Source organism: Lepisma saccharinum, chromosome 9 (genome assembly GCF_977018435.1).
Source record: "Lepisma saccharinum chromosome 9, izLepSacc3.1, whole genome shotgun sequence".
In the NCBI taxonomy this organism is placed as follows: Eukaryota; Metazoa; Arthropoda; class Insecta; order Zygentoma; family Lepismatidae; genus Lepisma; species Lepisma saccharinum.
The window spans coordinates 52,790,045-52,815,844 of record NC_139237.1 but is presented as its reverse complement, the minus strand read 5'-3'; the positions used below and the strand labels follow the sequence as shown (position 1 = coordinate 52,815,844).

The following is a 25,800-nucleotide window of genomic DNA, read 5'->3' as shown; positions in this document are numbered from 1 at the left end:
AATAAGAAGTCCATGTCAGTTTGACGCAATACTTTCTTCTTACTGATTTTGCGAACTCACTTTCTAACAATTACAAAATGGTAGTACGAGGGTCACTATTTATATTTTGAGCGTAACAATGAAAAAACAGGAATTTGGCATTGAAAACTGCTTTATTGTTTTTCGAAGTATTCTCCTTTATGGTCAATACACTTTTGCATTCGTTTGAACCATTTGTCAAAGCAGTTTTTCCAATCTTCTTGAGACACCTCCATAATATGGTCTTTGAACGCATCAACGGCGTCTTCCGCCGACGAAAATCGTTGTCCACGCAATTTATTCTAGACATTCGGGAACAAGAAGAAGTCATTGGGTGCCAAATCAGGACTGTACGGTGGATGACCCATCAATTCGATTTTTTGACTGTTCATAAAGTCGGTTGTTAGACGAGATGTGTGACAGCTGGCATTGTCTTGATGAAGAATGATCCGACGGCGTATTCGTATCCGTATTTGACCGAAGACCTCTGGCAAACAAATTGTTGTGTACCATTCAGAGTTGACCGTTCTACGTTCCTCTAAAGGCACAGTTGCCACATGACCAGTTTTCCCGAAAAAACAGGCGACCATTTGTTTCGATGTGCTTCGAGCGCAAACAACTTTTGTTGGATTGGGTTCATCTTGAAACACCCATACAGTCGACTGCTGTTTACGTTCCGGCTCATATGCATATATCCATGATTCGTCACCTGTTACAATCTTATATACGTCTTTTGAAGCACCACGATTGTATTATTGAGCATTTGTTTGCACCAATTGACGCGAGCGTCTTTTTGAGTTTTTGTCAAATTGTGTGGGATCCAACGAGAACATACCTTTCTCACAGCTAAATGATCATGTAATATTTTATATATGCTGGTGGAACTAATGCCTATGGTTGCCTCAATCTCACAGTATGTCACATGACGATCTTGCAGTATTAGGTTTTGCACAGCATCAATGTTTTCTTGAACAACAACTGATTTTGGACGACCTTCACGAATCTCGTCGGTGAGCGAATGGCGGGCACGATTAAATTCGTTATACCAGCGTTTCACAGCGGCAAAGGATGAGGCTTCATCGCCAAATGTGGAAGTAAGTTGATCGATGCACTCTTCTCTTGATAATCCACGTCAAAAATCGTAAAAAATCATCGCACAAAAATGTTGACGAGTTAATTCCATTTTATTGTTGTCGCGCAATCTCCAAGGCAACATAAACAACACAAATGAAGCTATTGACAAAACATTTGAAGTACGTTATGGTCAATAATGCCAGACGATTCCGTGCAAACGTCAAATCGCGCCTAACTTCAATCAGTGTTGCCAAGGCTCAAAATATAAATAGTGACCCTCGTAACTGCGCAGTAAAGGACGACAAAAATGCACGCAAGCAAGTAATATTCAATTATCGACATACAAGTGCAACATGCCACGCAGTTTGGGGCCACAAAGAACAAGGCAGACTAAGCGTCTCTTATTGAAAACAAACCCCTCCGCTCCAGCCGCTCCCTCCCCTCTGCTACCCCCTCCAAGAGCACGGATCCTTGCTGACTGTCTGCCGCTCTCAACCCCTTCTCCCCCTCTCCCTCTGCCATAACTCCGAGAACACCTCCCCTTCTCCACCCAGTTCTGTTTCGTTCGCTTCAGTTTCTTCTTCTTTTGTTTTCTCCACTCTCCAGCAAAAGCATACGTAAGCAGCATAGAAAACCACCCCTGAGGCACGAATTTAACATATTTGCCATAACAAAACAATATGCAGAAAAGAAAGACATGAAATAGCCAAATAATGACATTTTTGTGAAATTGTTGTGCATGTTGCATAGCCAAATCACTATCAAAACTTCAAGGTCAATGCAGGCCACCTAAACGACCTCCAAAAATCTGAAAAAAATCTGACGTCTTTTTGGTCACAAATGGCCACTTTTCTGCACTACCCACCTTAACATTTCGAAAAAAAGGTTTTCGATACACCCTTATGTACAGTCATGGACACTTCTGGGTTGTAATGAGTCCATTGAAAGTTAATGGAATTGTTATAACCCAGAACTGTCCTTGACTGTACAATATGTATTGTAAACGTGGTAAAATACTGTTTTGTGGGATAATTATTTTTGTAACCTGTATAGTGTTTATCTGAGAACAATGAAATCTTCATAAAAGTTATTCATCCACTGTAATCATTATTAATTGGATTATGCTGATCTTACCAAATACATATTACACTATGCATGATCATTATTAGAGACTGGATGTTAGGCACTAAACACTTGCCACCAAATGAAATACATCTTTAAATCATGCACTATTTATTTAGGACAACATACCTGTGTAGACACGTAGACACTTCATATAATGGGACCGAATCCGAAGAAAATAATGTGTTTTACATTCTGATTAGAACACACAATAGTTTTTGACAAGACATGCTTCTTCATATTTTCCAGTTTTGTCATTTATCTGACAATACATTTTTCAGTGTCAAAAAATGGGCTCTCCAGATGGCTTTATTTGAGCACTTCTAAAACAACGCTACTGTGTTTCGATCAATAACAGTTGAAACATTGTTTTCATCGCTAAGAATCATCTCCATGTATTTTAACCGTTGAAAGTCCTGATTATCACCAAGAACCTGCTCACATTTTTCTCATAAAGTTCAGCATGTATCACTCATGGTGGAATTTTTACCATAAGGAGTAAAATTATAATGAATTTCGAAAATATTGGCTACTGTATATTTGAATTGTTTTAGTGCAATGCAAGTTAATTCTGATAATCAGGTAAATAGGCATTTATGCGCATTATACACAAAAATAGGCAAAAGAAACTTGTGTGTACGAACCTCTAATACCCTGACTTGAACTTTTATGAAGCCACTTTTATGATATCTGTGACAATAAGGAATATGCATTTTGCCTAACGTCCAGTGTCTAATAATGATGCTTTAGGGAACAAAATTCATTGTGGTCCAATTCCAATGTGATGTATTACATAAAAAAATCTTTATCTAGAATTTTGCATGATGTAACGTTTTATCTCTCCTGTTTCAGAGGTTTTGTCCAGCATGTCAAGTATATCATCTAAAACTACGCCTGATCAAAGTGCAACTTCAACTCCAGATCAGAGTCTTCAGCCGACTGCATCACCTTCCACAATTAGATCCAAGTAAGGGACCTTTTTTTTTTCTTCCTTTGAAAGGCATTTTATCTTGTATTGTCTTGTTTACTTATAGTATAAACTTGAGTTGTCATTAAGCAGCAAACTGTCTTACTAATAGTGAGCTGTAAATTTGCTGTGCATTTTGAAACCCTATTTTAGCAAGGAAGGCAAAGAGTTTATAACAGTTTCAAAATTTTTAAAATACAATAAACATTGACAGTGAAGTGAACTGTAGAGGAAAATATATATATTTCTCTACATTTTCAAAATATTATGTTGTTCTGTTTAAGGTGTCATGTAAATTTTCTTTAAATTTGTGTGTATACAGGGTGTATCATAAGTAATAGCGCAAACTGACCCAGTTGAAAGTACGCGATAATAGAAGCAAAAAAGTCTCCGTAAACATGGGTCTGCAAATGAACCGTTTTCGAGATAATTGCAAATGTGCCACCACTGACTTCATTGTTTGTAAACGTCACCCTAGTTGGTAAAATGCTAATAATACAGTAAGAAAAGTCTTTGGAGATCTCATTGCTTTTATTGAATATTCTACTTACTTTAACAAACGTTACATGTTACAATTACTGTACACTCGGACCTGTTAAAGGACGTGTTCAAAGTGTCGTCCTTACAGCTGGATGCAATACTGTACGCGATTCTGCATTGTGTTACGAATTCTTTCGAAAACACCCCAGGTTCATTTCGGAATTGGTCACAAGCATGTACAATTCTCTGTACTGATTGTATCCATCCTGTTTGATTACAATGCCACCTCTTGGATGCAACGATACTTCACACTGAATATATATTGTACGCGAAGGATGAGCAGACTAACACAATTTTAAAATTAAATTGCAAGTCCTCAGCGCTCAACTGGTTTCATAATGTTATTATACTTACATTGCAAGAATTAAACAACACAACACAACTTCCAAAATATTATTTCACTTTATAACATTTGATATAAACTCATTTTCGATTTCTGACACAAGACATTTTTAAGTCAATCTTCTTACATATAACAAAAACGAATCAAAATCAACAACGTAAAACAAATATCAACATTGATACAGCGTTCTTAATCGCAATAGTTCCCTGTTAATTTTATAAACTTGTACGCAATAGAAATCAAGTAAATATTAGTTATTTGTGAATGTAGAAGACAGTCACATGGAAATGTTCTATTTTGTAAACAAAGAGCAAACCTTGGAACGCGCAAGGATTAAAGCACACTCTGTTTACAAAATGCAATCAGTGACTGCTTCTAACCACACATTTGCACACATTATTAGCATTTTACCAACTAGGATGACTTTACAAATAATGAAGTCAGTGGCAGCTTGTAACCACACATTCACAATTATCCTGAAAACTGCTTGTTTGCAGACCCATGTTTACAGAGACTTTTTTGTTTCTGTTATCGTGTACTTTCAACTGTGTCAGTTTGCTCTCTTACTTATGATACACCCTGTATATACCTATATATGATGAAAAGAACATCTAATTTTAAAAAAAGATGAAGAAATAGTACACCCTGACTAAGTACCATGCCATGAAGGATTAGAGAGAGTTTGGAGATAGGCCCACTACATTCTGGATCTTTATCATAGCGTAGGTGACCTGATAAGCACCATGCTCTGGCTGGGTCCCCCAGGTTTGTCCTCAGGTATCCATTTATAATAAATTTGGTGATCCCCATACCTGTTCTCTGAACAGTAAGCGAGGTGTGATTGAGTTTAGGAATTTTTTAATGTAAAATTTCAAATCTTTTATTCTTCTTAGGTTAGCTTTTATTATTGCAAGATACAATGTTTAGATTTCACTGCCCTTGAGAATCCTGTCATTCCAGGAACTATGTCATCTCTCTGTGATAATTAGCTCCTCACCTACATTTTTTATCATGCAGCACTTCACATTTCAAAGTGAGCGCTTGAAAACTTCCTGTCCCAAGAGGCTAGCCAACATTGGAACCTGCTGTCCACTAAAGATTAACCACTGGTTTTCCGTAACAACCTCCACATTATATGTTAGTTCTATCTTTTTCTTCACTTGTATATTTATGAAGGTATAACATGCTGGAATTTCTAAACAATATGTACATTGTTACTATTATTAGCAAGCACAGTTCAATAATTAGTTGTTTTCCCACAGTATTATGGGATGGATATAAAATTGAGTATAACTCCTGAACCTCAGCTTTTGCTGATATATACTGGTCAAAAAAAGTTTTGCATGTAACAATTTTTTTTATTTTCTGCATCACAGAAGCCACACATGTCGATACCTCCGACTAGGGCAATGAAAGTACAAAACACAAAACATAGTTAAAGAAAATTCTGAAAGCTATAACCAAAGAAACAGTTGTTTTCCTGACGAAAGTAAGATGCAACAAAAAGATCATCAATTACCAAGGTGAGTAAACCTATCAGAAACCCCTCACTGTCTAGTCAGTAACGTGTGTGGCCTCCACGAACATGTAGACATTCTCGAACACGGCGGGGCATGCTGAAAACCAGGTTATCCAATGCATGTTGTGGAAGATTGTCCCATTCCTGAATGGCATCGTGCATCAGATCACGTAGGGTTTGTGGTGGGTGAGGGCAGTTTGCAATAGCACGTTTCAGAAGGTGCCAGGCATGTTCGGTACAATTCATACCGGGGAGACTGCTGGCCAGTCCATCCGACACATTGCATGCCTTCGAAGGAAAAAGTCCACTGAACGGGCACGGTGAGGACGGGCATTATCGTCAACCAACGTGAATCCTGCACCAACATCCTGCGCAAATGCCCTAACGACGGGTCGAAGAACACTGTCCTCGTATGTCTGTGCATCCATAGTGCCCTGTATGTGAACTAATGGTATCCGACGACCCAATATGATTCCTGCCCAGAACAGTGCCGAACCACCCTGTTTCTGGAAGCGTTCCACCATGGATGATTCATTGTAACGCTGCCCATTTGCTCTCCAGACACGTATAGTGTTGTCATCGGGGTACAGACTAACCCATACTTCATCTGTAAACAGTGTTTGTGATCACTGTTCCTGGGTCCAGTTTTCATGTTGTCTAGCCCATCTTAACGCGTAGTGCCCTATGTCGTGCAGTAAGTCGTGGAACAATCAAAGGTCGACTGGCATGAATCCCTATATCGTGCAGTCGGTTTTGCACCGTTTGGCTGGACACCATGATCCCTGAGGCCTCAGGGAGCTCCTTCTGGAGTTGGGTTCCTGTGGACATAGGATGTCTGTGCCGCAGAAATACGGATATGCCTGTCTTGTGCAGCCGTTGTTTGCGTGGTCTTCCTTCTCGGCCTATTTGCTATTGAATGAGTCTCCTTTAATTTCTATCACACTCTAGAAACGTCACTTTGATTACAGCCTACCCGATGTGCTACGTTCACTTGCTTGATACCTTCCTGTAGTAGAGTCACTATTCTGATTCTATCCACTGCCGAAAGTGTGTTTCGTGGCATTTCTGAAATGTAAACTCACATGACAACCATTACAACCTTCCTTGAGACGTCCAGTGCTTTATACCCCCACTTGTCAGGAACTGCGAGACAATCGGTGGGTGAATCACGAGATTAAAACGTGAAACATGCTTCAAAACCCGGCTACTGACATGTACCTGCTCTTTTGTCTGTTGAATTGGCCTTTGGTTGATGTGTGAGCTTCAAAAGTATGGAGATTTGTGGCTCGGTGATGCAGAACATGAAAAACTTGCAGTATGCAAAACTTTTTTTGACCAGTATATTTCTCTTTTATATGTAGTAATGAGAAGACGGAACGAACATCTTCACAATGTATCTACCACTGGTACATAATTCTTTTTTTTGTCACTTTGCTCTGACCAGCACAGTAGACAAGACCAAACTTTTCTGAAGTCAGGGGTGTGCCGAATGCATTTTTTTTTTTTTTTTGGTAAAATTTCTTTTTTGTTCTTCCTTTAACTTTCATTCACCTCTGCTAAAGCCCTGTCATTCTGAAAAGAAAAGAAATGTGGCTGGAGCATGGTGCTGATCCCATCACTTCCAAAATAGAAGAGATTGGCCCCACATCTAAATGTGCCCTCATGGCAGAGTGTTATATGAACGAGGAACTTTACCTTACCTATGTGTGTGTATCCAAGGTTGCCATGGACACCTGCACAATTGCAAAATGTCTGTTACACATGTTCTGAAATCCTCATGCATCATCACCCATGCTTTGCTGTGAATATCTGGGAAAAGTGCGATTTGATTTTCATTATGCAGTAAACGATGTAGCTTTGATTGCATACCAGTTGAGTTTTTCAATAAATTCCTCCCTTTTCTTATATCATATTGGCTACACTACCTATTTTACCCAACCTTGTTTAACCTCCTGAATAGTGTTTCCATGCAATTTAATTAATCGTTGTTAATTTGTTTCCTTTTGTTTAGTTATTTTTTACTTTCCTTTCCATTTTAGTAAGAAGAAACCTCAGTTGAGCATAGTTAGTGTCCAGGCAACAAATATTCCTCCAAAAGAACCAGTTACGTACAGTAAGCAAACTCAAACAGCACACAGTGGTCCTGAACGTGATGGTAAGTACATTATATTGACTTTTTCTTTGGCAGTACACTGCAGTCAAAAGTAAATATGTGAGCTTATTAATAAATTATTATTCACTTTGCCATGTTCGAAATATTTTTTTCGTAACTTTAATCGATCAGATCTAATTCGAAGATGTAAATGGTAGACTGTTCTACAGTGTGTTAGCTTGTGCAAAGTTTATTATTACAATGGCTGAATATAAATTTTTCTGATAGGTAAATGTCACTGTAGAGTAACTTTTGTCTATTCTGATGTTGCTAAAGGGTTAAATAAATAATCTCTGATTAGTTTCTTTTTTATGTGCATGTGAATGCAAAAATATATCTCAGTGTAACAACTGCTTTAAGTAATGTTACATTACATGTTGGAATGATTGTGTAACATGTCTGGTAACTTGGGTAATGTGTAGTTCTATTCAGTAACAGTTGATTCTTCATTATTATTTTTTTAAAATCATTTTTATGCTAATTTTGTATGTAGTTCATGATACTCTTTAGTTTTCTGTGTGGTTTGAGGAAACCTACATATTCTGCGAATGAAGCTTGTTTTTCAGTAATAGCAGTTTTGGTTTATTTCCTACTGTATAGTTCACACATATACAATTTTGTTATGAGTTTAAATGGTTATGTGAAAATGAACCTATTTGTTCATCACTATAGCACCGAGTACCATGTGTGGCTTAAGCAGCTTGGCTTTTATATAGATTATCCTGGTGCATGGTAAGTGCACCGCCATACGACTATCCCACCTTGTACAATACTTTTTTTTTAGTTGCTGTATGCTGTATTCGTTCACATTCCGTTTCTGTATTACTGTACTGACTTTATGACAGCATGAAAGCACTGCTTTGAGATGTTAGCAGGATATTTTCTGTTGAATGGGTTCAACTGCTTGAGCTAGTTAGCATTTTTCCTACTATTGGAAAATGCAATATTTCTTCTGGAAGGAGTTTTGGGGACTGTACATAATCTACCGTGGGTTCACACTTGCAACAGGAAGAATTCAAGTTAACCCATTGTATACATATGCAAGAACAGCATGCAATCCAGTTCAGAGGTGGTTGTGGTGAAAGGTTGCCATATATTTATATTACATCTTCTTATGTACAGGTCTTGCATATTTCTTGACAATTTTCCAGTTAACATTGTTTGAAACATTACTATTATTTTTTTGTATAAAATATAGATCACAAAGTTTCTTTAGTGGAATCGCTGTTTTAAAAATACCATCTTTCTCAGTAATCTCTGTGCAAGAAGTTTCACGGATAAAAGCCAGTTTTGAGGAATTTCGTTTGAAATATACATGCCATTTCTGTGATTGTGGTGCTTTGTTTCTTTCCTATACCAGGCAAAATGTTCAAATATTTCAAGTTAGCAAACAATTTTCCTCATTGTCAATGGGAAATGATGTCTTGAGAGGGAAAGTTGAACAACCGTATTCTATCCTTTATGTAAGCTGAACTGTTATCCTTTTGGTTAGTTTGAGCAAAGTAATTCTCTGTAATGCTTTGTTTTGCTATCCACCTAAACATATATGTTGCATGTGAAAGAAATTATAGTGTGTATTTTTACTGTGGTGTTAAAATTATTGGCAGAACTGTTAATTTGAGTAAATACATACACATGTTATCAATATGTGTATCACATTGATATAGTCTCATGTTGCAGAGGTATCTGAATGAAGAAACTTAAACACATCATAGCATTGAAGAAGTAAACATGTCAGTTTTTTTTTTCTAGTTATAATGTCAAGTTATCCTGATGGAAATGTTTCAGCAGATTCGAAAGAAACTTGTAGTTTCATATAAACAACAAGAATTAATGTGTTTTATCTTAATTTCACAAATTAATAGAGAGAGTAAACAAAGTTAAGCACCATGTCAAAATTTCTGTATGTGTTGCAGACAAATATATGGGTATTCAAGTAGCCCAGTATATATTGGTACCTAAATCTTTTATTTTCCCACAGTTGTTGAAGATATGAACCACAGTACCAGTGAAACATTGATGTTTTTAGTTTTCTACTGTCATATTTTTTCTCATTCAGAAACACTTGCAAAGTTATGTGTATTGCAGTACTGATACAGGATCATGAAAAACTTTTTTTTACTTTAACAAATAAATTGTTCATTTAAAATGCAATTCAACAAAAGTAGTAGAGATTACATTTCAAGAGACCACACACGCAAATTTGGAACAACTAACCTTCTGGCCCTTTAATTTTTCCAGTTGTACGTTGTATTTGGTGCAGTAAGTTATGTGATTGAGGTTATGATTGCCATGTTGGGGTCTGCCTTAAGTAAATTGGTTTCTTGGTGGACCAGAATTGCAAAGAATTGCTACTTTATATTTAATACATAAACATCTGGCAAAGCAGAAGAAAGATGTTTGACTCATAATTTTAATAGGTTAGAATTTACAAATGTGAAATACTCCAAAGATCAGTGATGATAAGATTGCTCCTTGTGAGATTTTGATGTCTCGGAGGGATTCATGAAATAAGGCCGGTATATACTGTCATTCCCAGTAAAGGCACGTTGGCATTGTTTTCTTCTATCTTATAAATATTCAGCTTTTAATATTCGAAAAATGATACATAAAAGAAGTGCAGTGAGAGTTTAATATATGATTAACTTAGACTGGGGACCACAAAGTCCCGGGTTCGAATTCCAGCCAGGGCATGGGTGTTCCGTGAGTATCCCTTCACCAGTTTCATTAAATCATCTCTCACCCTCTTCTTTAAAATTAGCCAAAAGTGGCAGAAATGCAAATTAGAGTAAACCCAGTCAATCAACAATGCTGCTGTGGAGAAAACAGCTAGGTATGAGGGACACACAAGCGACAAGCTTCGTCACTCTGATATAAAATATAGCATTTAAAGGTTTGTTTACAAGTGACAAGTATCACTTGTGGCTTCTCACTTGCTGCTTCGGTCTGGAAACTCCCTTACATGTATTGTGTAGCTTTTTACGCAGTGTGTTCATAGTGTATAGTTTCAGTTTTTGATAGTGGCGAACAAATTTCTTTTCCAGAATATATTATGTTCTTAAAGGTTCACATAACCACTTTTTGTAGATGCAAAATAATCTGAGAGTAGTTTTTCTTGTATGTATGCATTGCTTGCATTGTAGAATTATTTTCCTGTAGTTTACGGTTATTACTAGCATAAGAAAACAGAAAATAAATGTCTGATGAAGGGAGCGTGTGTTATCCTGAAACGAAACAACGCAAAGCTGTTTTCTTATGCTTGTAATAACCGTAAACTACAGGAAAATAATCTGAGAGTGACTAGCCATGTGAGGTTGTGTGTTGTCTGTATTTGTATGTAGTGTAAGCTTGAAAAAGTTCTGGGAAACCAGGATGAAACGTCTCGGATAAAATAATGACCAATAAAAATAACTGTGTTAGATTATTTTGCATCTACAATAAAGTGGTTATGCGAACCTTTTTGAAGAACATAGTTATTCTGAAAAGTAGAGTATAGTGAAATGTGTTGTAAAAATTACTTGGATATACATAAACTTCAAATAGTATCACTCTAAAAGTTTGTTCTGGTTTCAAATTCTGCATACGTAAAAGTATAGGTTACATGTACTACATAGCCTTCACACAACATTGTAAGAGATTCGTAAAAGTATGGTTTCTCACACTGTTCTTAACATGTTCAAGTGACAGTTTAACATTATGCACATTATTTTTCTCTAATCTTTATTCTCAATATTGTTGGCAATGTGTTTTATAGATACAACAGTATTATAAATAGATAACATAAGTGATTGTTACACTTAATTTGTTTTTTCTGACATGTATTCATTTTTAACAAATGTAGGATTACACTGGAAATATTACATATAAACAGTTAGAGCTGAGCTGAAACCAATTTGAAGTGATTCTCATCGATACTGATGCTACGACATCAGGGGTGGGCATGGATGTTGTAAGTGTCCATTCATCATATCATCACTCATCCCCATCTTCGCAAATTAGCCAAAAGTGGCACAAAAAACGAAGTAAAATAAAGCAAATCAATTTCAATTTCATAGATACTGGTGCTTGAAAATTGCAACACTTAAAAAAATTGTTCAGAATCATAATATTCATAATGCATTACATGCATTAAATTTCAATATTAAATAGCTGTAATTTAATCACGAGATGAGTTTTTTCACACAAAATAGATTAAAACTTTTGCTTAATTTCCAGGATAAATAGGCTTTATGAAAGTATTATGGCATTTTATGAAATAAAATGATGGGAAACAAGAAACAAAAACTGTTGTAGCGCAACATTAGACTAATCATCCGTTTCATCTCACCTGATAAGTTGAAATATTGTGATAAAAATGAGTATATGACAAAAAAATCAAGTGATTATTAAATTTAATTTATCACTTAATTTACTTATTGATAAGAATGTTGGCACAAGTTGTAAGCTATCTTTAATACACATGGTGTTTGTGTGGTTAATATCTGCAAGTCTTAATTTCAACTGCCCTAGTTTGTAGCGTAATCAATAGGAGTTCATTATGTATGGAGAAATTTAATTATGATCAAAGGTGGTAATGATATATATTAAGGATATATTGCCAAAAGCAAAAGTAAGTTGATGAAGTTACTCTGACATTCCTAAACTCCAAGCTTTGTCTGCAAAACAGTGTTTCCGATAAACTTTTCTTTCCCATGTTTACCACAAATTCTTCCAATAGACGTAATAAATATTCTACTGATCTGATATGATATTGCAAATGTTCCCTGAAGACCCAGTCTGGTTAATATACCACCTTGATTAATACAGTGAAACCCGGATTTTATGTTTTTCAGGGAACCAAACTGGAAAAACTTTATTGTTGAAAAATGTAAAATCTAGGAAAATTTTATAACATTTTGCTAAGTTGGGAGATTCAAGATTGAATGTATAATGTGGGAAAATGTAAAATCTAGAAACGTAAAATAAGGGTTCCACTGTATATGTAACAAGGTGCTAGCTATAGATCTTGCATTATAAAAATTGAACTGCATATTTAATGCACAGATGAATTGTACCTTTTTACTCGTGAAAATAATAATGAAATTGTAGAATCTACACTAAATTACAGATCACAGTAAAAGCAGATTGGTAAATTACTGGCAAGCAGACACACTATGTGCCTATTATCAGCTGATAATAATAATAATGTTACATTATGAAATATACTGAATAGTGTGGACGAAATGATTTATAGTTCTTTGATTTGAAGTGATTGCTCAGAAATACAAAATATATTTGAAACTCGTTCAGCTTACTTGTACAGGTAATTACTGTAATAGTTAATAACAAAACTGCATACTCAAGTTTGTCAATTTTATATATAAGAAAATTACACTTTCCATTCCAAAATGGGTTAATATCATCATCTGATGCATGCAAATAAACACGAAACTGTCATCATGAAGAGTGAATGTGTGTATCCATGGCGTCATCCCCTGTATTGTGATCAGAAACTTGTTCATTCACCAGATTTGGCAAATTTTTCATCCTCGTAAAATAGACTGGACACACACCGCTTCCTCACAGCGATCTTAATATGCGACAATTGCATGGGTCATCAATGGAATGACTTGGCGTAACAAGTACGACACCCCTTACCTTCTTATGGACTTAACAGTCTCCCGTTACCTCGACACTGTGCACGTTTTCACTGAAACCCGTGCTTTCTCGCATTTAACACTGAAGTAACATTCCAGGAATACAATGTTAATCTCATGCTATGTGTTGTATATAAGTCACAACACTCCCTCAGTCCTAGAATTTGGTAAATCCATGAGGTTTTTCTTTGCACCCACGGATACGTTTTTCTTTCCAATATAAACACCATTACTGGAAGCCCCTTTTCTCCCCACGTGTTCAACATCCACCACTGGCATAACACACAAAATTGTAACAGTTGACACAACAGTTATAAAACTTCATTTCTACCCATGTTGTGTGTGTGTGTCAACGTAAAATGTAACATATATGCTTGAAACAAGCACAAATTATTTTGCAGATCTAGATGCACTAAATTCTTGTAACAATCTGCTGAACTTATTTTTTCTCCCCCCCCCCCTTTTCTTTTTCAGCAAGCAATGCACAAAAGAGGTGGGCTGATTTCGTTAAGTCAACCCCCTCTGCTTTAATCTTTTTTGCTAAAATTAGCAACGCACAGTGCAAGAAAAGCACTGTGTTGAAGAAGAATAAAACAATGTTTTAAAATGCATTGTGTTGTAGCCTGCAGGGAATAAATACTACAAAATTATTTTTCTGTGCGGAATTCGGGCAGGAATAGAGATTTCTTAAATAGCCCCCGGAACGAGCATAAAATCTCCTGCAACACTCGCATGGTCCTAACAGCACAACAAATATGTGCTTGCAGCAAGCATTATCAATACTGTGTCAGGGCCAGTGATGGCTTCGTCATAAACCCATGTACAGTGGCTTCCAAATTGTTGGACTATTTTCATTAATTTTTATCTTGCATATATGTTTTTAAGCAATGGATTTTTAAGTATGCTGGTGCAGAAGTTGTCAAGAGCTTGTTTTGAGTTTTCTTTTAATTCTTGAAGCTCTTATTGGGTGAAATAAAGTGCACAAACATGTTTATGGACAATATGCGTGGGAATACTCATGGATCACACTGTACAGAGGATGATCAGTAACTTAATGAGCAGAAGGATTTATTTTCCTCTCTGCATGATTTGATACTGGCCAAGTAAACTTGAACTTGGAACATATAAGCACTGAAGATCTGAATACATGAAACACCAATGTTATGTTGAATTGCATATGTAACACACATCATGAAAAGCAAAAAAGTGTTTAAGAACAATAACAAATGTGCATTTGTATGTCTTGTGTCAGTTTACGTGGATAAGTTGAACTCTGCAGTGATTGTCATCAGAATGCATTAGGCAATTGCCCAACTAAATAATTTTTATTTGTTAGCTTCTCCTCTACAAGATACAAGATGCAATTTTTGCTTGTCATGTTTAATTTTTCCTTGCTTTTTTAAAAAATACCATAAGATTGAAGTTCTGAAAAGTATTTACAATAGCATAATAACAAAAATGATATTGTTAATCTTGAAGAGAAATGAAGGTCAACCAGGACATGGTAGCTCAGTTGATAGAGCAATCGCATGGTATGCCAGCGACCCAGGGTTGAGTCCTGTTCGAGTCTGTATCTTTTGCCACGTTTCCACAATATCCTGTATTTCCATCTCCCAATAATGGCTTTTGGTAGTACTGAAAATATTTAAAGAAAAAAAAAGTGGCATGGAATTTTCATTTTCTTTAACAATGGATTTATCATTTGTTGTTGAATTTTATTTGTATTTGCTGTAGGTGTCAGCTGGCAACTGCCTGTATGGAAAGTTGTTTTATTTGGTGTGTGACCTCTTGAAATGTGACTTTTATATTATCAGCGTGTGTGTGTGTCATGTACATATTTAAGGGATGCACAATTTCTACCAGCTTGAAGCTGAAAGTTGGAAACTTCTAATGATTTACAGAGAAATAACCATAGAATAGAAAATCATCCATATTACCTTTTTGGTTAGTTTTGCATTTTTTATTGCTTTTCAGCTTTTATTTGGCAATAGTACTTTCTGTTCTGAACATGCTGCTTGTATTATTTTATCTTGCACACCTTTTATTCTTTATCGTCCATATACTTTTCTTTACATCTTAGTGTAACATTTATTAGGGTATTCCATTTTCTAAATGGAAATGTTTTTATTGTTGTTATGCCACAATAAAAGGATCATCCTCCTCTTCCCCACTCAAAGGGTACTTTGAAGATTGGTGGAGGCCCAGGAAAGGTGGGTGTAAGTGACTTTTTTAATATTCTTGATGTGCGTGGGGATAGAGTAAATGTGTGTTCTGTAAATCTGTTAGTGTTGTTGCAGAGTGTTAGATGTTTTGGCTGTCTGTACATTGTACAATGTATTAAGCAGTATTCTGAACTTCGTGTAATTAGTAGGCACTCTGACCTTGCAAAATGCTATGTCTTCTCCTTTTCATCCAAGGTTCAGTGGTTCCTTGAGAGATATGGACAACTAGGCTGTTTGAGGTCACTTTATTGAGCCAGACAACTTCGTCATCCTGCAGGTCTTAGTGTCCGTCAGGTGAAAGTGCTATCTTGGGGTATTAAGTGTGTTTGGCCATTCAGACAATGTACAGAATTCTTAAAACAAGATCATATCAAGGAGAAGTTGTTTGTCTTGTCTGCAAAGTTTGTACAAGATGGTAGCATCCACTTTCAGATCAACTTAATGCAGGGTTAAATGTCATTACATATGCCTTCTCACAATATTCTGTGTGTAAAGTGCCAAAAATAAACAGCAACAATGCCTTCAGCATACCCAGTTTCCATAAGGTAAAATCGAATTCGAGAAATAGTAAATTATTATATTTTGAAATGTTTTAAATGCTGATGAAAAGTTATTTTCTTCATATCAAGACCACATAGACTGAATATGCCTACACATGATTTGCATAGAGCCTCCCTGATGGCACAGTGGTAACGTCTTCACCTTGTAATCAAGGTGTCCCAGGTTTGATACCTGGTGGAGGCACATAGTGGTTCAGATTCAGTTTTAAATTGTAGGTCCAGTCCCGATTAGCCATCTGTGCATAAAATGGACTTAAAACAATAACTCAAACATTAATAGACTCTGCATTAATGAATTCTAAGTATATATATATTTTTTTCGTAAACCCTTATATTGCAGGGTCCCCCCCCAACTACAAATAAGTATTTTAATGAAACTGTATGCTAAGCTCAACATGAAAATAGACCAAGTAACATGTCGCTAAGATTCAAAATTGATTTTATTTTGCTGCATGCAGTTAACCAAAATTAGTTGCAAGATTTGTCATCTGCAAAGTAGATATTTATTTTCTGTAATTGTAACTTATTTTATTTATTGTATGGCAGTTCAAAGATGGTCTTATGATGGAAATTTAGTGCCTAACATATTTCCGATGGGCATATCTTGAAGTTGTCTGGCTCACCAAACTTGGCTTTCATCTGGCTGGCTATTAAGTGACTCCCCAGTTGTCCACACAGTCAATGCCTAAAACTGAACCTGTGATCACTTGCACCAATTAATACCACCTTATGTAGGAATCTAAATTTTTCAGTGTTATTTTCCCTCTTTTCACTGTTACTTGCCCCAAAACTTTGCAAAAATAAACTGTAGGTCCAGTCCCGATTAGCCGATTAACCCATAGAAATTCATAAGCTCTTGTATTTGCTACCAACTAGAGTGAGGGAATTCGAAAATTAATCAACATATATCTGCTTGGGTTTTGAACTGTCTTGTTTATTACAAGAGAAGCCTGTCAGAAGGACTTATGCTCCATTAAAACCTGATTTTATGGAACAAAACATTCAGGAAGGAACATGATTTTTTCTTTCCATTCCATTCCTTTGCAAGAGAGAGAACAAGTGACTAAAAGCTTTAAAATTAGATTTACAAGCATCAACAGAAATATTTGCTACTGAACAAAATTTGAATACATTCCCCAGGTGCAGACTATTTTTACTAACAATATTTACGACTTAACAATCTGTTAGTTACTACAGTCAATAAAATAAAAGAAAACATTTTTCATGCACTGAAGGGTAACATTAATAAAAATAGCCCATGGATGTCTTTCAGCACTGCTAGACCATGACATCAACTTTTCTATGCTATTATGCTTCATAGTATACTTAATACACAACTTTAAATTTCTGAGTAGAAGTATAAAAATTGTGGTTAGTTTCATTTATATGGTTTATATTATTATTTTAGAGAAAAACTAGGAGGCCGATTTATGTTACAGAAAGATTGTTCATCCATATGGGGCACTGGAATTGTTGCACTTCCAAACTAATGCAACAATTAACTGATAGTGCACCAGATCTATCGCCTTACATTGTCTCTCAACAGGAACACTATAATTGGCATGTTTGTTCCCTGCCATACTGAATCCTACAAGAGCCATCGAATGGCCTCTGGCACACACCATGCAACATCACTCTAGCGCATATCAATGCTTTCCTCAGTGAACATGTTAAAAAGGTAAAACTAGAATAACACTTGAGTCAATGAAGCTATTTTCATATACTTTAAACAACTCAGAGAAACTCCAAATAGTGCAATAAGTAATGTTACTATGCTAAAACAAGCAAGAAAAAGTTTAAAAATTAAGAAAACCTGTATGTATCACTATTACAACTTGCAGGTATGGCCTTTCCTGCTCGACTGTGCTTCCTAATCTACATGAAGGTTACTTCTCCACGAACGCTTTCCTCTCCACTATATTTCCTTATTTCCCCATATCGCGTCACAAATTCAACGTAAATTGTCGTTCTTCTCGAGCAGCTTGGATAACTTCCAGAGTGACGTGGAAACCAATATTGGGTGCAATCTTCCAGGCTTTATCCCATTTTTTGAGGAAATTGATCCACCCTTCTTCCAAATTTCCTTCATCCCTGTGAAGATTATTCTTTCCCCCTCTACAAATATTCACTGTTTCCTACACATTTCTTACTAACTTTCTCTTTTCCTTTCTAATGATTTCCTTTTTTGTAATTCTATGTCTGCTTTCCAAAATGTGTTCCCAGAGGCCTGTGTTGGGAACTTTTTCTTTTATATCTTTTTCATGTTCGCTCCATCTTTTACCCATATTTCGACCGGTCTGTCCTATGTACTCCTTCCCACATTGACATTCTATTCGATATACTCCCTTCTTTTTTTCCGGTATTTCCCTAGTCATCTTTCATTTCTTATAATCCGTAAAGTATTTTTCCACATTCTTTGGAACTTTCATCCTGCACCAAACCTACAAAATGCTACTTGGTTACAAAATGACAGTAAAACTTAAGGTCCCATAGTATATGCATTATGCAGGGGATTAAATGGGAAATATTCATTGTAAACTGTGCTTTAAATGCCTTCATAGCAGCATTAATTATAATGCAGTCTGCCGTTGAGTGCTCATTACATATGCTCTTAGCTACATACAGCCAATCACATGTTAGTTATCTGCCTCCACTGCATGTATAATGTTCATGCTGCTTCACTATTTTTTCACTTATAATGTTGGAAAAGCAATGCAATTTGTAATCAGAATAGTGCATATAATATGTTTAGAATTAGCTTTCATGTGTAGCTGACAAGTGTTCAGTTGATGCCAATGTTTCTTTGGCCTTGGCTGCAATAATGATTGCAAAATGAAGTCTTCAGCAGATATCACCTTCAAATTACCATCTGTGGATTTGCAATATTCAGGTGATCGCTTTGCAGGGATGGGGAGGAGTAGCATTAAGTAATAAGTATACAACTTTATTGGTTCTTTTTAATTGTATTCCTGGTGTACATGCAGACTTTCAAAAGAGAAAATGATCAACTATAAAGCAAGCAAACTGTGTTAACTCTGACAATGTTTCAGCTATCTTAATATATCTTAGGGGAGTTACTTCCCAATGTGAATCTGTAGCATTTATTCAGTTAAATTGCACTAGGATTTGAATCAGCAGCTGTTTTGTGTTTATGTGGATATTTTCAAATTTATAATCTCCATACTCGTATGTAATTTCAGTATGATTGGATGGCATCAATTCAGTGCTCACTGTAGAAATGTATTGTGGATATCAGTTATACTAAATAGCATAGCCATGTAGGGAACAATATCAGATGTAGAAACCTTGTGCGGTAGAAATAGATAATTTAGTCCCCTACAATGGGTGTTCTGCTTAGATGTATAATAATGGTATTGATTCTAATGCCAGAAGGTGTGTACCAGTGTAAATTTATAAACCAACTGCATTTCTGCACAAGTTCAAAAGCTTTATGCCTCTGCTGCATTGCCAGAGAAACTGCAGTTGTCATGTAAATGTTACAGTGGAAGGTTTAAAGTGTGTGTGTGTGTGCATGCATGTGTTCGTTCAGAAGTACACTTGTACAGTGTCATCCTCAATGCAAGTACAACCCTGAAATGAATACAAAATGCAACAACATGCAGAAAAAGAAGATTTTTTTTACCACTGACTTGTAAACTTGGCAACCAAAATGTGTTGGAGGAAAATGTGGAACAAATTTGAGTCATTACTGGGAAGTTGAATGAAATCCATCGAGTTTCTGTATCGGGAAGAATTAGTGTCACCAAGACATTGTGATGAATGTATGGTAGTTGTTTTTTTAACACATCTAAGCTGAACACCCTGTATTAAACAAAAATTTGTTAGCCAAAGTTGGATGTCCTATTATTATCAGACGTAAGAAAATACCTATACTAACATCGATTTGGAAATGTTACTTATGGCTTACTGTCATAGTAAACATTATTGGTAAATAACATAAATGTTACCACATTTTCACACAGAAGCAGAAGATATTTGCTTTCACTAAATTACTAACTGTATTAAGTTCGATTTCACAGAGTTCTGCTACAACACCAGGGGTCCCGGGTTCGAATCTTGGCCTGTGCATGGATGTTCGTGAGTGTCCATTCATCATATCGTCACTTATCGTCATAAATTAGCCAAAAGTGTCACAAGAAGCAAAGAAATAGAAAGCAATTCAATCAATCATCACAGAGTTCTGGGCATAATCTCTTGACCACCAAGAACATGTTTGGTACCACTGTCAGTACTTTTAAGAATGAAAGTGTTCTGGGTGAAGCTACAAAGTAACCAAAATAAACAAGGAAATACTAGGACAAATAAGGATACCATAACAACAAAATATACACTTAAATATCTTCATAGGGCACATGCTAGTTAGAGCATACTCTTACCTGTTGATGTTCAGGAGTAAAACCCTGAAATTCCAACATTTTGCAAGTTTCTCGCCTGCATTGTCAAAGATAGAAATGGAGAGAAAGTTAAAACAAGATTAAAGGTTTAAAAGAAGTAGTGTCACTTTGTGTTGGCTACTGTTGAAGTCTAGAAGTGATTTATTGTTTGCCAAGTCTCTTGCGACTGCCAGTACAGTTTTTGTCCAAGCATTAAACCTAAGTAGAAAGTACATTCATTACTGACAATAAAGAAAGGCATGTTGTAAGAGAAAATGTATTTCACATTCTTTTATTTCCTCTGTTGCCAACTTGTAGTCGAGGGGTTTTGGGTTTGATACCTGGTGGAGGCACACAATGATTTGGATTCCACTTTAAACTGTAGGTCCAGTCTTGATTTGCCTATCTGTGCATAAAGTGGACTTAAATCTGAAGTTCATTTATTTCTTGTATGGGCAGAAATGTTACTGGTTAACCTACAAACAATAATAATAGTTTGCAACCCTCATAGTAAGATTAAAATGAACAAATGTAGGTAGCTAAAATATTTTTTTTAGGAGCTGCAATATTATTCCGTATGGCTCCCTTACAATGTCTACCATATTACCAATCATGCCAATAAAGTATGCAAGTTCATTTTTATATATAAAGAAAAGAACAGTTTAATCCTTTTATAAGTTGTACATTCTTACACAAAACTTCATCCATAACAATGAATCAACAAATCAAAAGATCATTATCATGCAAAGATTTAATAGCATCCTACCTACATGTTCAATAATCCACCCTCTACAATTTTATCTTCTTTCAAAATCCCAGTTCCAGTCTTGTCAGATGGTTTCCTCACTCTGGCCAAAGGTGAGTAACAGCTTCCATGATACGTATCTGTGGTCTCTTCACACTTGTTTTCTCATTGAATGATTCGGAACCATTGATGATCCAAAAGTCATCTTCTACACTCTCAGTACTCAACATCTCGATTAAACTTCATCCAGTGACGTGCGGTGACGTCGACACTTGGGGTAGCAGTCAGTGGCGTGCTCAAGGGGGGGGGGGTTGGTGTGGGTCACACCCCTCCTCCCTTTAGGGCCAGTATTCCTACAAAAAAGAAGAATGTCAATAACAGGAAAAGATTGCAAAATTATGAATGAGTACCAGAAAAAAGTAGACGTAACCCCCACCCACATTTGAAAGTAAAAAACTATTTCATTTGACTCTAAGCCAGAGATCCTGGGTTCGAATCTCGGATTGGCCATTTGTGTTCTTTGTGTGTGTTCCTTCATCTATTTTGTTGTACCAAAGGTGGCGGAAAAGTGAATTAAAATGAACCAAATTGAGCAATCAATCAATGATTTGATTTCATTTTTGTTACTTAGTGTCGCTTTTTTGTCACATTTGGTTAATTGCAAAAATTCAATGAAATTGATGAAGGGACGAGCACAGGGAACGCCCATGCCTGGGTCGGGGTTCGAACCCGGAAATCCTGGTGTCGTAGCGCGCTATGATAACCAGTCCCCCACGCTTGGTTGATTTGGTGACAGGTAACAAAACACAACACACTTTTTTGTAGTTTCGTCAATGATATTCATTTGACTTTTTGAGTTCTGAGATACATTTTTTATTCCAAATTATTTCATTATTCACTGCAACACATAGGACAAGAATGCACACTCATCACGGGTTCGAATCCTGGCTTGGATTGTTCATATGAGGTCCCTTAACCAATTTCATCATATTATCACTCAATCCTCATTTTCGCGATAACCAAATGTGGCAGAAAAGCGAAGTAAAATAAACCAAACCAACAACAATATGAACACGCGTTCTCTTGCCCAAATAAATACATCCGTATTTATGACTGTTAGAGACCAAGAGTAGTATATTTAAATAAAACACTACTAAAACGAGAGTCAGATAGAGCCTGAGCATATATTTGTAATTTAATCATTATATATTCCATATTTGTAAAAGAAAAAAGAAAGAAAGCATAACATCATTGTCTGCACATAACACGTTCCCATTTCATAAATAATAAAACTATATCCCATATTATACATACGCACATATTGTACAACGTGTAAAAGGTTGTGTAAATACAGAGAACATAAGTACTGCAGAAAATTTTACCCTGAGTTCTTTACAGGATTTACAAAAAATCTATGAGAAACCAATCCCCTATCTGTCCTATAGGAGATAGACTGGGGGACCTGAAAGCCTGGGCTTTCAACCATTGCAGCGGGGGGCGAGGGGACAAGAGAGGTAGAGGTAGAAATCTTCCTTTTCCTTGGGCCGGCCGTTTCTACCTGAAAACTGCTCTGGCGGAAGAAGAGCGAGCTAGGGTATCCAGCCAGCTTTGCCCGCGGAGAACACCGATGGACGAGAAGCGCGTGGAAAAGAAAGTGTTGCGTATGAGCTGTGGTGTCTTTAACAAGACAATAAATATTGTGATTTGAATATAATTCGAGATGTGAGATTGATTGATCTATCTCTGCTAGACTAGCTACCCCTCAGTGCATGTCACTGACTTCATCCGATTCATGTGTACCCTTGCTGTAATTACACCAACTTTCACAATTAAGACATCTCCCCAATTTGCCTGTCTTTTCCTCTTTGTATTTAGGAAATGGTAAAGCATAGTATCTCACTCATACTCTACTTCCGATATGTGGTAATTCTGGGATCCCATTGCTTCCATTTCTTACCACATCCTTCTTCATCATTCACCAAGAAAAAAATATAGATGTTTCAAATTTGGTAGGATAATATCTGATGGAATTTCCATTTATGCAGTCAAATAAAGCAATTTAAGAATTGTGCTTAATTTGTATTGTAGCAAAGGTAAATTATTTTATGGAAATCCCTAAATTCATTAATTCACATAGTTTACAAATCTTTCTGAATGTTTTGTTACATATATGTTTGCCCGTAAGTATTACAATATAATTTTTATTCAGGAAATTGCTAAATTTACAACTTTCTTTTATTTCTGAAGAAATCACAATGAAGAATAAATAAAGAAATAATAATTAGGGATTGGCCGAAATGCAATTTTGGCCGATACCGATAACCAATATTCAACCTATCTGATACAAAATTCTAAATGATTCATTGACCTAAATAATTATGTTACCAGATAAACCAAGCCTTTGCAATGGAAAAGATGCTGCATATTTAGACATTTATTTTTAAAAAGAAATACGGAATGGAAATTATTTGTTTATATCCATGAAAACTATAACAAAATGGCACAATATGGGGCTTCATTGTAAAATTTTATAGATATAACTGATCGGTAAAATTATTGGTAATTTTACTGATAGATTACCGATTCATATTTAAAGAATATTGGAACTTAATGTTTGTTATGCTATTTTGCACACTTTACATTAAAATACTCATATGAATGAAGAGGAAATATATATCTGTATACACACATGTGGTAAAGGCACATTCTTGCATGCAGCTAACACCATCTTTTGTACAGATGATCCCAGTATCAGTTTCTGGTGCCAATCCAAATAAAGCAGCTGCAAGCTTTGGGACTATTTTTTATTGACAAATAAGTTACATGGCAGGCCTCTCAAGGAAATAGAATTTATTGGCTGTTGTTGATGTTACCAGAGTAATCACGTGCAGAATCCACCTTCTGTGGTTGAAACAATTCCAAATGTTTATTTTTCAGTGCATCTAACTTGTACTTTAAAAATATCAAAAACCTCAAATACTCAGCTCGTTATGAAAACTGTAATCAAAACTACAAGAGTGTAATCTATTCAACCACATACGTATGTACACACACACACCTTTCTTAAGGATCCATCCACTTCACCTTATGTCTAACCTCTTCACTGATATTTTTGAAAAACCTCTCAAGTTTCGAAGAACCATACTCTTTTATACTGTTTTATATTCTAGAAGCTGAATTCTGTGTAAAACATTCTGAATCTTCATATAGAATGCCTGTTTAGATATTTATAATTGAAAATATCCTTACATCGTCACGAAACTAGTCCAAGTATCAACAGAAAATGCCGTCAACCATAATGCTTTGGAATGCTCTAGAAGTTCATTATAATTATTAGAACTTAGAATACAATGTCAAGTGAGAAAAATTTCAAAAATATTTGCTGACAGGTTTAGTGGGGTCTTAATAATGAATAGTTTAAATGTAAGTTAATCCCATATAGCAATACAATGCAAAATAGACAAGGTGCGTAAGTGCCTCTTTGAATTATTACTGTAACAAAAGAATTATTACTTTAACAAAAATCATTCTGTTGTGCAAAGTAGCATATCTTTTATTGTAATTTAGCTGCTCTAAAGAGTTATATAAAGGGAAATTTAATAGATTGTGGTGTAAGAAGTCTTTATCATGTGTAGAATGTATTTATGTACATTTTTACACATTCAGGTTTGTTATTCCACAGCAGCAGTTGGCAAAAAAAAAGTATATTTCTCTTCTGGTTTTCAAATTCTAGTTAAACACTTAGAAAAACAATTCCAAGAACACCCTTTGCTTTGTATATTATTCTGGAAATGGTATAGTTTACCATATGAATGTGCAATGGGGCAATCCTATAACTATCATTAGAATAACTGTTTTCCCTGATAAATAAGTTTGCACACTATTGCTTTTGTTGGTGCTGTGAATCCCTTCCTTTTCTAAATCAACCGAAATATATCAAGTAGTATTTATTTTCATTCTTGCAGTTAGTATCGTAAAAAATTCTGTAAAGCCTGTTAATGGTTAGCAAACAGGTGTAATTTTTGGGTTATGTATTAAATCTGAAATAAATTGTGCAACAAAGTTTTTTTGGAAATGTTAACTCAAAATACAAATATGTCTGGGGATTTGTTGCTCTCGATACAAGCAGAATCAAAGACTGTTATACAGAAGTAAACTATGTAATTCTTTTCCATTGTAAAGAGGAAAGAAATCCATATGAGAAGTATGACAATGAGTAATCGTAAGACATATGTCAGATGAAGACCTGGGTTTAATTCTGGAGGGAGGGTGACAGAAATTTTCCTGTTGACTCCCTGCATAAGCACTCAGCCTCTCATCAATGGCCAACACTACTGTGAGAGATTGAGAATGTGTGTGGGGAACTGCCTGTGTCATAACGCAGTGCAGGGGATACAGTTACCTGTCGTCATGCCAGAAATAATGTTGAAGGCAGAATGATAATTACCCCCCAAACCATTAAGCCTTTGTCTGCAGGACAACATAATAGTATAGCATGAACATACATA

General features: G+C 35.9%; 1 protein-coding gene across 13 annotated transcripts in view; it reads left to right on the top strand.

The window, feature by feature from the left end:
• The window catches only part of LOC145992051 (cytoplasmic dynein 1 intermediate chain-like), a 121,609-nt gene that overhangs the window by 55,628 nt on the left and 40,181 nt on the right, over positions 1-25,800 (top strand). For 5 of the 13 annotated variants that reach the window (XM_083128198.1, XM_083128203.1, XM_083128201.1 and 2 more), the window contains exons 3-4: positions 3,067-3,181; positions 7,623-7,738. In XM_083128198.1, the coding sequence (XP_082984324.1) occupies positions 3,067-3,181; positions 7,623-7,738 (231 nt within the window). Of the gene's footprint in view, positions 1-3,066; positions 3,182-7,622; positions 7,739-15,521; positions 15,588-25,800 lie in introns of all 13 variants that reach the window. The other 8 variants (XM_083128195.1, XM_083128193.1, XM_083128204.1 and 5 more) reach the window with 4 other exon arrangements.